Source organism: Chiloscyllium plagiosum, chromosome 3, assembly GCF_004010195.1.
Source record: "Chiloscyllium plagiosum isolate BGI_BamShark_2017 chromosome 3, ASM401019v2, whole genome shotgun sequence".
In the NCBI taxonomy this organism is placed as follows: Eukaryota; Metazoa; Chordata; class Chondrichthyes; order Orectolobiformes; family Hemiscylliidae; genus Chiloscyllium; species Chiloscyllium plagiosum.
This window is the reverse complement of record NC_057712.1, coordinates 63,758,115-63,774,384: the sequence shown is the minus strand read 5'-3', so window position 1 is coordinate 63,774,384 and position 16,270 is coordinate 63,758,115. Positions and strand designations below refer to the sequence as shown.

The following is a 16,270-nucleotide window of genomic DNA, read 5'->3' as shown; positions in this document are numbered from 1 at the left end:
CAGCACTTGCCACACCGACCGAACTACTTAATGTCTTGTTTGGCTCAAAAGTTTTTATGCTCCGTATTCAGTTCTGATGATTGGAGATGTAATGCTGTTATAGTTTCTGAAATTTGTAGCACATCTAAACTGAGATGGAAGGCTTTGTTCACTACCTTTTAATATATATGAATAAAACCATATTAATCAAACTGATTAAAAATCATTATATTTAAATAAATGTTATGTTCTGTCAAATACTTAAGTATTTAGATATGACAATCTTTGTGACAGAATATAGTTCCACTTGGTAGATGTATTCATTCAGAAAACATTTTGTATCAAAAATATATTTTATTTTGAACTAGAAAAGTGCAAACATTTAACTTTTGGTCACACTTCTCAATGTTATAACAACTGTTCAAAAATAAAATAAAAAAATCAAAGAACAGTTATTTTGTCAAGTCTATAACTACAGTACTTAAGCAATAAACACATAAGGCACATACACTTAAATTAACTTAGATGACTGTACACATATGTACATTATTTACAATGATATTACAGCTAACAGTGTACAAGCAATGCAGTTTCAAAATCTTGGCTGAGTGCACTGACATGTTTCAATTTCTCATTTGATAACTGATCATGTCAATATTTCCTTTGTATTATGCAGTAACCTTTCAATAGGATATGGGAAATCTTTCCAGTTAAAAAGTCTTAGGTCCATTACATAGTTTATGCCATATCACCTATCATTTTCCTGTAATACAAGGACTGAAAGACATCATTGTCCATGGGGCAATTATAATGGCAGGCACAAGTCTTGATGAACATCATCTTCTTTTTCATCAGTTGGCCATCAGGACATTTGAACTCGACAGACAGTGTAGCGGTTCTGTGAGGGGTGCAGCATCGTCCATCAGTACAAACACCACAGAATTTAGCTTTGTAAGACTTCACACTGGTACAGCCAGAGAATTCAAACTTGGTAGGTCTGTAAACCTTTGGAGTGCGGATACACCTTTTGCCTTTCTATAGGGCAGAAGACAGAAGAGAAAATTTTGTCAATGAAAATATTCAATATGATAACAAATCAAAACATATCTTGAGGTTATTTTAAGATCAATTGATCTGGGAGAAGTAGTTCCTTTTACCTTAATGGTGTCTTTCATATCCATTTCACAGGGCCTGACCATACAAAGTCTGGTTTGTTTCTCGAGTCTGCATTCTCTGTTGTCATTAGTTACTCTACTGGAGATGCCCATTCCACAGGTCCTTGAGCAGGCACTCCATTCAGTGGTCTGTACAAGACAGTTTGCACGGAGCATGGAGGGGTCAGGACCATAGGTGGCTTCTTCTCTGTAAGCTGTAGCAAACAAAAAAAATGCATCTATCAACTTTTTTGCTAATACAACAAAGCTAAATGTTTTAAAGATGGTAAGATAAACTCCACAAAAAAAGCATAACATTTAACAATGATTAGATTACTGGAGCATATATAACATTATACTCAACCAATGTCAACATACATTTTTATTCTTTTTTAAAAATCTGGTGGTTGCAAAATACACCGTTGTATCTGCTAATGTTTGCTTAACTATAAGCATCTTACCTGCTAATGCAGGCCCAACCATGGTTTGCTGTCTGGGTTGCTCACAGATCCATTCCTCACAACACTTGCCAGGCACTTTAATCTTCTTGGGCACGGGACAATCTGGGCTAGCCAAGCGGATGGACACACTGCAGACAGGGACACAGCCGATGGAGCCATCCAGACAGGTGCACTTGTACTTGCATCCACTCTGAAAGGTCTCCCCACTCCTGTACTCAACACCGTCAAACAAGCAAGGAGCCCCTGCTTTAGCTGCAAGAGACCACAAAAAGAAATAAGCAATTTAGTCCAACTGAAAGCGTTTCAGATGACAGCAATGCGGTTTCACTACAAAAACGATTCTAAACAGTTTCAACAGCATAGCCCCAATTATTCACCAGTCCAGAGTCAAGATATAAAATATTTGCTAATGGCATTTCTAAACTAATAAAACGTGAAAACTAAACATGCATAGAGTTCCACAAAAAGGTGTTCACATCCAATCCAGTTTGATATTATTAACTTGAAAATAATAGAACCGAAAACCGTCAGCAGATTACAGGACAGGCTGCCTCCTTTGGTCATTGTTTCGGTGTTTATTTTTGCACCCTCAGCCTTTTGCTTCTCTCTAAATCTCCACACTAGGGTGTGATCATTTCTGATGTCAGTGCTGTACTGTTAGAGAGCTGACGGTTCTCACCTGCACAGACTCCGACTGTGGCGTACGTGGCGGAGCCGAACTCGCAGAACAGGCCCTTGTGGGGGTCGCAGGGCTGTTGGCGGGAACACACCTCGCCCACTTGCTTGGCGCAGACACTGCAGCAGCCGCAGCCGTCAGTGATCAGGGAGACTCCGGGAGGGCAGCGCGGCGGCTGCTCGGGGCACTGACAGGGGACTCGGCACTCATCGCCAGCAGAAACCTGCAAAATACACAGCACTGTGTTTACAACCATCTCCAGCAGAAGGCGCAGCAGATCACAGACAGTACCAAATGAATGAGACAACTACACAGGAACATGAACTGCTTTTAAACACTTAAGGATTATAGTCGCTTTGCCAATAAGATTGTTGCAAAACACAGTCACAAAAACTTACCACGTAAGCCAGTCCCAGAAGCAGCAATAATGCAGACTTCAATCCAGCAAACATTTTCACTCAACTTTTCAGCTGGACTTGATCAAATGTTTCTGTTCTTCTTGCAAGTTGTCGGATCGAGTCGAGATTTGCTCCTGATTCTCTCTCCTTCTCTCGAGCAGTTAGTGAGTGTTGAACGGTTGAAGCGTGTGCCTTTTATTGCCTGTCAGGCGGGCTGACGCACACAAGCGGCCACCTGCCAACCAGCCAGCAGCCTCGCCTCTGGGTCAACAGCAGCATTCCTGGGCAGGCTGCCAGTTCCTGCCTCACACCGGATTGGATGTGACCTCTTGACACAGCGCATACCTCCAGCCCAGCAAACAAGTACATTTCAAAATAAGGAGGCTGTGCAAACACTGCAGTGACGCGAGCTTTGAACAATGCTCACGGCGGATGAACAGCTAAAATACTATTTCAAAGTGAAAACATTCCCCTGACACAGTGCATTGTACGCGTTCTGCCTCTAGCACGGCAGAAAGTCGCAACACGAGTCCATATAAGTATGTAAGCGCTGTAAATTATAATCAGTCGTGTTTTTGTTTATCAAATAATTATTTCAATACAACTGGTGTATATAAACATATATCAGCAAAGTTAGAGGAGTACAATGTGTTCGAATTGGCAAGATTGGCATAAGAATGCCAAAAAGTTGTTATGTCTACTGAGTTTCCAAGATCTCAATGGAGTTAAGACGGACGTGTTGGAATGTTGTACTTTTGATTATTTTTATTTCCCACTGCCCGATCAGATATTAGACAAGTTTCAGACGGCCAGGATTGCAGGAAAGTGGCTAGACGATATATGTGTGCACAGGAAGCGTACCTTTCCCCCTATAGGTCGTGATCCTAGACATGCCTTGTGAGATCCAGTTTAGTACTGGCAGCTGCTTTCGGAAATAAGAAAAACACTGACGGCTTGCAACCGCAAGAACGCGTCAAGGGAATGTGAAAATCAGTCAGTCTGAGTGGAGCGAGTACAGCCATCTATCTCAATCTAGCTCCGTGCTGCAGAAATACATAGCGGAAAAGCCATGGTTTCAGACCATAGTTGTAAAGCTTAAAATATACATATTTCAAATAAAAAATAATAATTTCAATACTTACGAAAGACACAGGGAGGTAGATCCAGTTCTACAATTTAAACATTTGTACACTTCCCATTATTAAGTAACACTGCAGACATTTGTCTTTAACTCTGTCACTTTTGATCAAGAAAGCTCAGCTAACCTGTATACTAGGTCAATAACTCGTGTTTATATATATGCTTAATTAACCTGTGTTATGGTGCATCTCTGAAGTAGGTAGGGCTTGACCCTGGGCCTTCTAGCTGAGAGTTTGGGACACTACACCATACCACAAGAGCCACAACTTGGCTTTATATACATTAAAGAAGAGCATCCAAATGTGCTTCATGGAAATAATCTAATGAATGAATGGAAATAACCAGGAAAAGGTAATAGAGAAAGGCTTGAAACTTTGTTTGAAGAGCTGTGTTTTAAGGATTCACTGTTGGAGGAAGAGGCTCCTTAAGAGGAAAAAGAGAGATAGAAAGGTGAAGAAAATGAATTTAGAGCATAGAGATAAACAGCTGGAATCATGCTACCAAAAATGTGGGAGAACAAAGAGATGGCGTTTGAACAAACGCTGGAGACTAACAGGGGTGTAGGCTTGTAGGAGACTACAGAGACAGGGAGGAGTTAAGCTTTAAAGAGATTTAAACACAATGAGAATTTTACAACTGAGACATTTTTGAATCAGGAACTAATGTACATCAGTGAGTAAAATGCAAAACAAACCTGACATACCGTAGAATATAGGCACCAGAGTTTATGAGCAATTTAAATTAATGGGAGACAGCACCAGGAAACATTAGTCTGCTAATGATAGAGCTGTGGGATGAGAGTTTCAGCAGGTGACCACAGAATTATTGCAGTGCAGAGAGATCCCATAGTGTCTGTGCTGGCTGTACAAATAAGCATCTCACTTAGAACCATGCATATTGTTTCTTTTCAAATGGCAATCTAATTCTCTTTTGAATGCCTTCATTAAACCTGCTTCTACTGTACTCTCAGGCAACACATCCCTGACCGTAACCATGTGAAAGATTTCCTTAATATCATTTGATGGGTTGAGACACAGCCAGAGGTGTATGATGTTACAAATGGTGAAGTAAGTGGTCTTTCGATGGATAGGTTTAGGATTGGAGTTCAGATCAAATAGGATGTTAAGGTTACAAACAGTCTGATTCTATCAAAGAACAAGGGCCAAAGATTACAATCAATGCCAAGGTTCTAACTTTTGTTTTAGGCTACAGGTGAATGCTCCAGTATTGTTTTATTGGAGGAATTCGAAACTCATTCAGGGTTGAGTGCTAGGAAAAGGATCTGACAACAAGGCAGCAATGAGAAGGTTGAGAGAGTGGTGCAGTGAAAGTGCAGTTATTATCAATGTGCAGCTGGAAGATGGCCCCACCTTTCCAGGTGATACCAGCAATGGGCCATGTCCACTGGGGAGAGATGGAGTTACAAATAGATCCTTGGGGGCTTCAGATGCAACAATGTGGGGGCAGGAGACAAAAGCATCATTGGAGATATGCTGAATACAATTAGTTAAATTGGAATGGAATCATATACAGGTAATCACACTGAGTTGGATAAGGGAGCAGAGGTTTGTAAGGAGAATGGCATGGTCAGTTGTATCAAAGGCCATAGAAAATTTGGAAATATATGGGAACAATGGAGCATTTCCAAACCTGCTGCATATGAAAAACACTCTTGGCCTTGACTCTTTTTTTATAGGTTATGGATAGGGGAGTAATTTTATTTGTTTATTGATGTTCAAACCAACTGCTTATTAATTAGAGGCATATTCACACTGCTAACTTAGCTTTGATGAAAAGTTGTTTGAATTTACATTCACACTAAACCTATGTGGGCAAGTCATGACTGTACAGCTTAAATTATAGACTGAGCAGAATGCAGGTAAGTTCATTGGTCAGAAGGATTGCTCACTTGAAACACAGCCACCTGCCTGATTTTCTTTAACTTAATTAGAAGGAAGTTTGGGTAGGGCTTGTTTAAGGCCGTATAATCCTTCCTTTCTGAATTTCCATCCAGTGTTCTTTTCCCTAAGGTAGGGGAGTTCAAAGGTAGGGGCCATATTTTTAAGGTGAGAGGAGAAAGAGTTAAAAAGGATACAAGGGGCACGCTTTTACACAGAGAGTGTGAAATGAACTGCCAGAGAAAGTGATGAATGCAGGAACAGTTACAACATTTAAAAGACATTTGGATAAGTACATGAATAAGAAATGTTTGGAGGGATATGGGCTAAATGCAGGCAGGTGGGACTAGTTGTGAACATGGTCAGCATGGATTGCTTGGACTGAAGGGTATGTTTTTGTGTGGCATGACTCGATGACCCTATTGCCTGGTCAATGCTTTATATGCATGTGGTGTACCATGTGGAGTATAAATGAACATTAATAACCAAGAGGCAAGAACAGTGAACCACATCCTCTTGGGAATCACAATCCTCTTCAAGCCAGCATCAAGTTGAACTGTTACTCTGAATTCAGTCTGTGTGTATACAGCAGTGTCAGTGTGAAGCAAAATAATATTACACAGTGCTATTTATAACCTGAGTATAACTGCGAGATTAGTTTCTTTTAGCATTAAAACAAAATGTTGAAAGTTCTTAAAGCTTGACTGTATCATCTAATTACTTTTAAAATAATGCTTCATGTTGGAATGGAGACCAGTAAAAGAGACTGTGCAATCGGGATTCCTATACTCAATTGGCACCTGTCTCAATTTGTGCATGCAAGCCAGATGCAATGCAAAAGTAGCAATATAAATATGATGACAATACAAAAATGATGTGGGCAATAAGAATGTTTACCGATTAAATAATGTTAGCATTTCATTTGACAACTAATAAATCATCTTTAAAGCTAAATATGTAATCATCATTATCATATTAAAAGCTAGCATGCACAAAGGGAAAATTCTTGAAGAAAATGGAGCAGGAAAGTAAACATTCAGCAAACATTCTATCAGAATTACCCTTTCCTTCACAACCTGGCCAATTAACTGGCGGAATAAGACCAAAAGACCATACGAAATAAGAACAGGAGTAAGCTGTTCAGCTCCTTAAGCGACGCCACCATTCAATAGGATCAAGACTGATCCGAAACTGCTCACATCCCATTTCCTGCCCTTTCCCCATAACCCTTGATTCCCTACTGATCAAGAAACTTCTCAGCCTTAAATATATACACGAACCCTGTCCTCACAACTCAAATTCTGACGACTCACTATCCTCTGAGAGAAGAAATTCCAACTCATCTCAGTATTACATTGGCACCCCTTTATTCTGAGACTATGCCCTCTGGACCCGGACTCGGGGAAGCATCCTCTCAGTATTTACCCTGACAAGTCCCTTAAGAATCCCATATGTGTCAATGAGATCACTTCTCATTCTCTTAAATTCCAGTGAGGTAGAGTCCCAATCTGTTTAACCTTTGCTCAGAAGGCAATCCCTTCATACCGGGGATTTTCCTAGTAAACCTTCTTTGAACTGCTTTCAATGAAATAAGATCATTCTTTAAATAAGAGTACTATAAGTACTCATCGTACTCCAGATGTGGTCTCACTAACACCTTGTACATTTGCAGGAAGACTTCCCTCCTCTTAAACTTTAACCCCATTGAAATAAAGCCCAACATTCCATTAACCTTCCTGATTACCTGCTGTACCTGTGTGCTAACTTTCAGTGTTTCATGCACAAGTCCCTTTGTGTTGCAGCTTTTGACAGTTTTTCTCTATTTAAATATTGCTTGGCTCTTTTGTTTTCCTTTCCAAAATGAACAACTTCACACTTTCCCACATTATACTCCATTTGCCAACATTTTGCCCACTAATTTAACCTATCAATATCTCTGTAAACAGTTTATATTCCTTTTGCAACTTGCCTTTCCACTTATTTTTCTGTCATGTCCAAATGTGTCTCCAGTACATTTGCTTCCTTCCTCCAAGCCATTAAAATATATATTGTAAATAGTTGCAGCCCCAGAACTGATCCCTGTGTCATCCCACAGGTTACAGGTCATTAACTTGAAAAAGAACTCCTTATCCTTACTCACTGTTTCCTAAATATTTGCCATGTAATCTATCCATGCCAATATACTACCTCCAACATTATGGACTCTTATGACTTAACCTTGTGTGAGGTATCTTGTCAAATGTTGTCTGAAAGTTCAAAGTACTGGTTCTCTTCGATCCATTCTGGTTGAGACTTCCTCAAAAATTTTCATGAATTAGACACCCATGAGTTGCCTTTCATGAAACCATGCTCACTTTGCTTGGTTAGCTTAGGATTTTCCAAGTGGATTCCAAATGAAATGGATTGCTGAATTGTTATACAATTTCACCAATTTCGATTTTCCCCAAATAACATGTCTCCAGAATGTAATAAATTATTAACAGGCCAGATGTGATTCTTGGAATGCACAAAACTGCCTGATTAAATTCAAAAGCTAATACAATGCTACAGTTCAATAATAAGGCCTCCATTTCTGGATCAAGTTTCGGTAAAAAGACAATTTCTGCGATCACTAAGATAGAGAGAGACATGAGGCTCAATTCAGGACTTGTGCACATTAATTCACAGCACGTGGATACTGGTCAGTCCATCTTCCAATTACTATTCTTATGCCCCTTGAGAAGTTCTTAGCGAGCTGCATTTCATGTGGGAGGATATTCCCGGAAATACATCTAGGGAAGTTATTTGGGTGGAACTGAGAAATAAGAAAGGGATGATAACCTTATTGGGATTGTATCATAGACCCCCTAATAGTCAGAGGGAAATTGAGAAACAAATTTGTAAGGAGATCTCTGCTTTCTGTAAGAATAATAGGGTAGTTATGGTCGGGGATTTTAACTTTCCAAACACAGACTGGGACTGCCATAGTGTTAAAGGTTTAGATGGAGAGGAATTTGTTAAGTGTGAACAAGAAAATTTTCTGATTTAGTATGTGGATGTACCTACTAGAGAAGGTGCAAAACTTGACCTACTCTTGGGAAATAAGGCAGGGAGGTGACTGAGGTATCAGTGGGGGAGCACATTGGGGCCAGCGACCATAATTCTATTAGATTTAAAATAATGATGGAAAAAGATAGTACCAACTCTAAAAGTTGAAGTTCTAAATTGGAGAAAGGCCACTTTTGACAATAATAGGCAAGAACTTTCAAAAGTTGATTGGGGGCAGAATTTTTATCTCTCCACCCTGCAGGCACTCTGCCTCTATTCCTGATGAAGGGCTTTTGCCCGAAACATTGATTTTCCTGCTCCTCAGATGCTGCCTGAACTGCTGTGCTTTTCCAGTACCACTCTAATCTAGAACCTGGTTTCCAGCATCTGCAGTCATTGTTTTTACCTGGCAGATGTCCACAGGTAAAAGGACAGCTGGAAAATGGGAAGCCTTCAGAAATGAGATAACAAGAATCGAGAGAAAGTATGTTCCTGTTAGGGTGAAAGGGAAGGCTGGTGGGGATAGGGAATGCTGGATGACTAAAGATATTGAGGGTTTGGTTAAGAAAAAGAAGGAAGCATATGTCAGGTATAGACAGGATAGATCGAGTGAATCCTTAGAAGAGTATAAAGACAGTAGGAGTATACTTAAGATGGAAATCAGGAGGGCAAAACGGGGACATGCGATAGCTTTAGCAAATAGAATTGAGGAGAATTGAAAGGGTCTTTACAAATACATTATGGACAAAAGGATAATTAGGGAGAGAATAGGGCCCCTCAAAGATCAGCAAGGCGGCCTTTGTGTGGAGCCACAGAAATTGGGAGAGATACTAAACAAGTATTTTGCATCACTATTTACTGTGGAAAAGGACATGAAAGATATAGAATGTAGGGAAATAGATGGTGACATCTTGAAAAATGTCCATTTAACAGAGGAGGAAGTGCTGGATGTCTTGAAACACATAAAAGTGGATAAATCCCCAGGACCTAATCAGGTGTACCCAAGAATTCTGTGGGAAGCTAGGGAAGTGATTGCTGGGCCTCTTGCTGAGATATTTGTATCATCAATAGTCACAGGTGAGGTGCCGGATGTCTGGAGGTTGGCAAACGTGGTGCCACTGTTTAAGAAGGGTGGTAAGGACAAGCCAGGGAACTACAGACCAGTGAGCCTGACCTCGGTGGTGGGCAAATTGTTGGAGGGACTCTCCCACCCCAGGGAAAAGACTTTGTCTATTAATCCTATCCATGCCCCTCATAATTTTGTAAACCTCTATAAGGTCAACCCTCAGCCTCCAATGCTCCAGGGAAAACAGCCCCAGCCTGTTCAGCCTCTCCCGAGAACTCAAATCCTCCAACCCTGGCAACATCCTTGTAAATCTTTTCTGAACCCTTTCAAGTTTCACAACATCTTTCCGATAGGAAGGAGACCAGAATTGCACGCAATATTCCAACAGTGGCCTAACCAATGTCCTGCAACATGACCTCCCAGCTCCTGTACTCAATACTCTAATCGATAAAGGAAAGCATACCAAAAGCCTTCTTCACTATCCTATCTATCTGCGACTCCACTTTCAAGGAACTATGAACCTGCACTCTAAGTTTTCTTTGTTCAGCAATACTCCCTAGGACCTTACCATTAAGTGTATAAGTCCTGCTAAGATTTGCTTTCTCAAAATGCAGCACCTCGCATTTATCTGAATTAAACTCCATCTGCCATTTCTCAGCCCATTTGCCTATCTGATCAAGATCCTGTTGTAATCTGAGGTAACCCTCTTCGCTGTCCACCACACCTCCAATTTTGGTGTCATCTGCAAACTTACTAACTATACCTCTTATGCTCGCATCCAAATCATTTATGTAAATGACAAAAAGTAGAGGACCCAGCACCAATCCTTGTAGCACTCCACTGGTCACAGGCTTCCAGTCTGAAAAGCAACCCTCCACCACCACCTTCTGAGTTCTACCTTTGGATGGGTTGGACCGAAGGGTCTGTTTCCATGCTGTACATCTCTATGACTCTATGGTGCAGGTGCACCCACAATACTGTTAGGAAGGTTTCAGGATTCGGACGAGATGACAATGAATGAACTATGATATATTTACAAATCATATTGTATTTGGCTTGGAAGGGAACTTGCAGGTTTGGTATTCCACTGTATTTGCTGCCCTCGTATTTCTAGGTGGTAGAGGCTACAGTTTTAGAAGGTGCTATCCAAGGACCTTTGCACCTTGTAGATGGGACACATTGTTGCCAATCTGCAGTGACACGAAAGGAGTAAACGTTGAAGGTGTTGTTTGGGTACCAGTGAAGCAGGATGTTTTTTCCAGATGGTGTCATACTTTTTGAGTGTCGCATTCCATCAAGTCCTGACAATTGCATTGTCGATGATGAATACTCTTTAGAGACTCAGATAGTGAATTACTTGCTGCAGGAATCTTAGTCTAGAACTTTTTCTTGCAGCCACAAATTTTATATGAATGCACCTGTTTACTTTCAGATCAATGGTAACTCCACGATGTTAATTATGGGGAATTCAATGATGGTAATGCCTTTGAATGTAAAGGGGTGATATTTGAATTGTCTCTTGTTGGAGATAGTCATTGCTTGACACTTGTGCAATGTGAATGTTATTTTCCACATATGAGCCCAGGTCTAAATGTTATCCCGATCTTCGTACATTTGGATGATTCCAGTATCTGAGGAGTAATGAGTGGTGCTGAACATTGTGCAATCATCAGTGAACATCCTCAGTTTTGACTTTATAATTGTGAGAAGATCTTTGATGAAGCAGCTGGGCCAAAGACAACACATTGAGAAACTAAAGAGATGTTCTGTGGTTAAGATGATCGACTTCCAAAACAACACAATCATATTCCCTTGTGCTCGGTATAACTCCAACCAGTGGAGATTTTCTCCCTGCTTTCCATTAGCCACAACCAAATTAGGGCTCCTTGATGATGAACTCCGATCAATGCTGCCTTGAAGTCAAGGACTCTCCCCATCATTTCCCAAACCTGAGGATAAGGTACCACTGCACTAGAAACCCCAAGATGCAGTTTAACCTATTGGGAATATGGATTTGAACTTCACCTCAGTTCAATTAAATAAATCTAATAGCCTGGGGTAATAACTAAGTATAGTATTAAGAAAATGCTAAGAACATCTGGCCTAGAAAAGTGGGTAAGACTAAAACTTTGAGGGGGCTTGCATCAATATGATGGGTCGAGTGGCTTTCATTTTGCTTCTCTATGATTCTTTAAATGAGAGTTGCCATAAGCTTGGTGAGGTAGACCTAAGAGGATTTAATTTAATTATAAGTAGTTACATAAATGGACAATTGTTAATTGGCACATTGTCTTGCATTCCAACCGATTACAATTCGGCAAGCGTGGAATAAACTGTCAATTCATGTTCCAACACTGAGAAAATTTCAACCATAAATGGCCCCCAAGGCATTATTCGAAAAAAAATGGCAGGGTGTTGTCTCAGTATCAAGGCTAATATGCATCACTCAACCAACGGCATCAAAAAAAGACCAATTATTTTATTTCCTGTTTTCAGGAGTTTGCTGAATTCAAAGTGGCTGCCTTGTTTGCTTTGTTTGTCTACTCTGTCTACACTTCTAAAGTCATTCATTGGCTCTGAAGCATGTTGCAACATTCCAAGCGCATGAAAGCTATAAGATCCAAGGTCGAATATTAAGATGAAAATAAAGGATGCTGGTAATACTTTAATGAGGAATTATCCATTTGTAACACAATGATGGATCTCTTTCATTTTAGAGCTATGTAGGATAATTACGTGCTTAATTTAAATGATGCTTGCTTTTAGCATAGTTAAAAAGTGATAATTATTTCCAGATGGATTTATTGACAATCTATCCTACATAGTAATTCATTTTGTGCATGCATCATAATGTGTATTGGCAGAAGGTTAGAAGCAAAGTGTAAAATGATTAATGTGCTATTTTGAACTGCAGGTCTAAGTTCATTGGCAACATTTGTTACCCTTTGAAAGTACAAAGTGTTTGTTCTCAGAGGCATTGCCAATTTCCTGGGTTTGAACTTCCTGTGTTGGACCAAGAATGCACCTGTGCAAATCTTTAAAAAAAGGTACCAGTGTACTACCTTTTAGTGTCTGGATATTGGAAAGCAGACACATCAGCCTGAAATACATTAAGTTGATCACTGGCCTGTATGGACATTTCCCTGACGTCAAGGAAACTCATTATTAGTTACTAAAATAGAAGGTGTGTTTTATGATCTGAAAAGTCAATCTTAAATGGGCATCATAGCAGGCTAGTTGAGGATACTAAATTAATTGCAATAACTTCACATCTAAGAACACCAAAGCAAGATTTCAAATCAAAAACTAAAGATGTCTGAATAGCCATTTTAGTAATAACTGATAGGCTATACTCTCAATACTCGATAGGCAATGATCGTCTCCACTATAAAATGGAATCAGTAGCTCATCCAGGCTTTAAATAGCACTGTCAATGCAGGGCCCTTCTATTATTGTCCTGAAGGTTATTATTAACCAGACACTGCAATGGATTAGTTAAGTGCACATCCCTGGCAACCAGGCCAGGGCGGAGGCTGGTTACTCTGTTCAGTGTTTAAAAGTTTATCCTCTAAAGATGGGCCCTCATCTACAAGGCTCACATCAAGATTGTGATGAAGTACTCATTTGGATCAATTTAGCTGCAACAACAGTTCCAAATCTCATTGCCATCCAGGGCAAAACAATCAAACCAATAACACTGATATCAAATCCACCACCAATTCCTATGACCAAAGTATGTGCTAAATGCAGGATTTACTATAGAAACTCATTAAGATGATTTTGATAGCAACATAAGCTCGAGAGCCTAGAAAGACACAAGCAGTATCAGCGAGGGAACAACATGACCTGTCAGTATCTGATCTAGTTTTGCACCATGCTGAATTGGATATATTATTTCTTCATTGTTACCAAGTCAAATTCCTGGAATTCTCTTCCTGATAGTATCACAGGAACACCATCTCAACAAAAACAGAAGTGATGCAAAGAGAAGCCTGTGACTAATTATCACACAACTAGTGATAGACAATACAAAAGTTGGCCCAGCTGGCCTGACAGCCAGATAGTAATTTCTGCAGGGTGAAGGGAGTTATACACTGAGACCCCATGGAACCCCCAAAGTAGCAGGTTCCAAGGGGCTGAACCGGGAAATTGAAGATTTCTGCATTGTGCTTGGAAACATCCAAAATATCCATTTTAGTCAAAGGATTCAGGAAGTTCTGCCGGGGTTAAGTTGCTAGTTATCCAGGAAACATCAGATAATTATAAAGAAAACCTAGTTTAACCCCTGGATAATAATTAAACTGAAAGCCTTGCAAGTTACCACACATATCCCAACTAACTTTCTCCCAGATACCATACACGTCCCCCATCAATCAACTCAGTGTCTGCCCCATTTCCAAACAGCACCGTCTCCCTCTCTCCCCTCAACCTGACACCGCCTCCACTTCAGCACCATGAATCCCCATCCCCCTTTGGGACTTGATGCTCCTACAGAGGCTCTTCCTATCTGGGTGTGATACCTCCCCATCCAATTGGCAACCTACCCACTTGGATTCCTGGCATCGTCCCCACCTGGCACCCAACCTCACATTTACTTTAAAATCCATCTGTTCAGATGTATAATGACACACGAAATGAGCTCTTGAACCCATAGCTTCTGGCCCAGAAAGAGAGAGATATGGCTACAAGGCCTTTAAAGGATTAGCTCTGCACTGAAGTCAGACACATTATGTTTTTGATCATGTGATCATGTTTCTTATACCTGTAATCCATTGTATCACATTTGTTGTAATACTTAGTCTGTCAAAGTGGCTGTCTGTGGTGCTGGATATTTAAATCACAGAATGCAGTAATTACTGCTGTTAAAAAGGGACATGGTTTCCCTTTCCTGATCATCCTGCACTACACGAACAGGGTTTAATTTAAGGTATATCTTCATTTCTGAAGGAGTTGAGATTGGAATCTCCTGCCAGAAACATTAACACAAAATACAGCAGGAGTAGAATGTGAATCTGATGGTGATTGTCACTCTTCAGAAGGTCCAACTCATTGTTCACATCTCAAATCCCTCAAGTAGAAAGATTTTTGGATTGAAGAAAAATAAGAAAGTCTGTCCACTTCATTGATCCATAACCCTGACTTATAATGGAATGTTAGATGGGTGAAATGACCTTCTCCAATTACACATTGCCTCAGACTCATTCAAGTAGTGTGTAATTGAGACTCCATGGCCACAAAAGCTTATGTCTTCAACTAATATACAATGACGTCCCAGCCTTTGTCTAGACAGCAATTCTCAGGCCACAGCAGGCAATTTGATATTTACCTGCAGTGTTTATATGAAGTGTTTATTCATTCATATGTCAATTGAATTCTGGGTACTACCAGTAGAGGGCAATCTGCTTAAAATCAAAACAAAACAAAATTATTGCAAGAGATGTTTTTAGGTCACCACTTCAGGGTTGGTGAGTATTATCCATCAGCATTTTATTTTATCTGTGTGGACAAATGACAACTGTTCGAGTTAAGATTCTAATTTCGGGGATTGGTATGTTCCCATTCAGTTGGACTGCATAATACTGTGTATCTCTGTCTTGGTCAATCATGTAAGTGTTTAAACTTGCTTTCAGTACACATTGTCTCCACATCTGCCTTGTCAAGACTCCTCAGGATCTTATATATTCTGTTAAGCTTACTAGCTACTATGCTGTGACTGGAATTCATGCCTCTGGAACCTTAGTCCACATATTTGTATTATGAGTTTGATAATATAGCCTGAGCTAACTAAGGTAATGTATCTGATTGGCTTGCTTAGTGCACATAGAAAGCTAATCAAATGGCAGGGAAATGCTACCATTGTATGATAAAATCTACAATTGTTGCTTACTAGCTAGATGCCCTTTTAATTCTGAAAACATCTACAGGTAATTCATTATTTTTTCTTCAAAATTTTAAAAATAAGCTGACAGTTTGAATTACCCTTTGTTGCAGTTCTAAACAAAATGCTTTGTTGTATCTAAATGATTTTTTTCTGTTGTTTTACTTTGTAACCTTGTATGGCACATTATTCCTGCTGCCAAGCTTTCAGTTAAATAAATGTGCCTCAGACATTATTGTCCTGCTAACAGTGGCGTTGCTGTGCTGTGGAGACAAAGGCACTTCCATTCCTTCCCCTGGAGAATGATTAGATTTGAAACAGCTCCCCTCTTCACAACTCCAGCTTTGACATATACAAAATGAAACTTTTCAGCAATCAGATTAAAGTACCAGATCTCACATGCAAGTTGGCCCTAGATGTTTTTAAAAATCGTGATCAGTTGCTTGATGATAAATAATATGCTCTTGCCACATTATGTATCCTGTTTAGGTCAGAGTTTAAACATGCACACCAAATGGAAGAAAGTGTGCATGTTATTATAAAGCTCCTATTTATTTCCTCCAGTTGATTTTTAAAATTTCTGATTGCAGTTA

At 39.9% G+C, this 16,270-nt stretch overlaps 1 protein-coding gene across 1 annotated transcript; it reads right to left on the bottom strand.

Moving 5' to 3' along the window:
- Positions 1 to 313: 313 nt before the first annotated feature.
- ccn2a (cellular communication network factor 2a) lies at positions 314 to 2,819 on the bottom strand. The gene is made up of 5 exons (XM_043683304.1): positions 2,669 to 2,819; positions 2,274 to 2,493; positions 1,595 to 1,846; positions 1,137 to 1,348; positions 314 to 1,014 (listed from the first exon to the last, which is right to left on the bottom strand). Exons 1-5 carry the CDS (start codon positions 2,720 to 2,722, stop codon positions 718 to 720), a joined length of 1,035 nt encoding a protein of 344 aa, XP_043539239.1. The 5' UTR covers positions 2,723 to 2,819; the 3' UTR covers positions 314 to 717.
- Between the last annotated feature and the right edge of the window lie 13,451 nt (positions 2,820 to 16,270).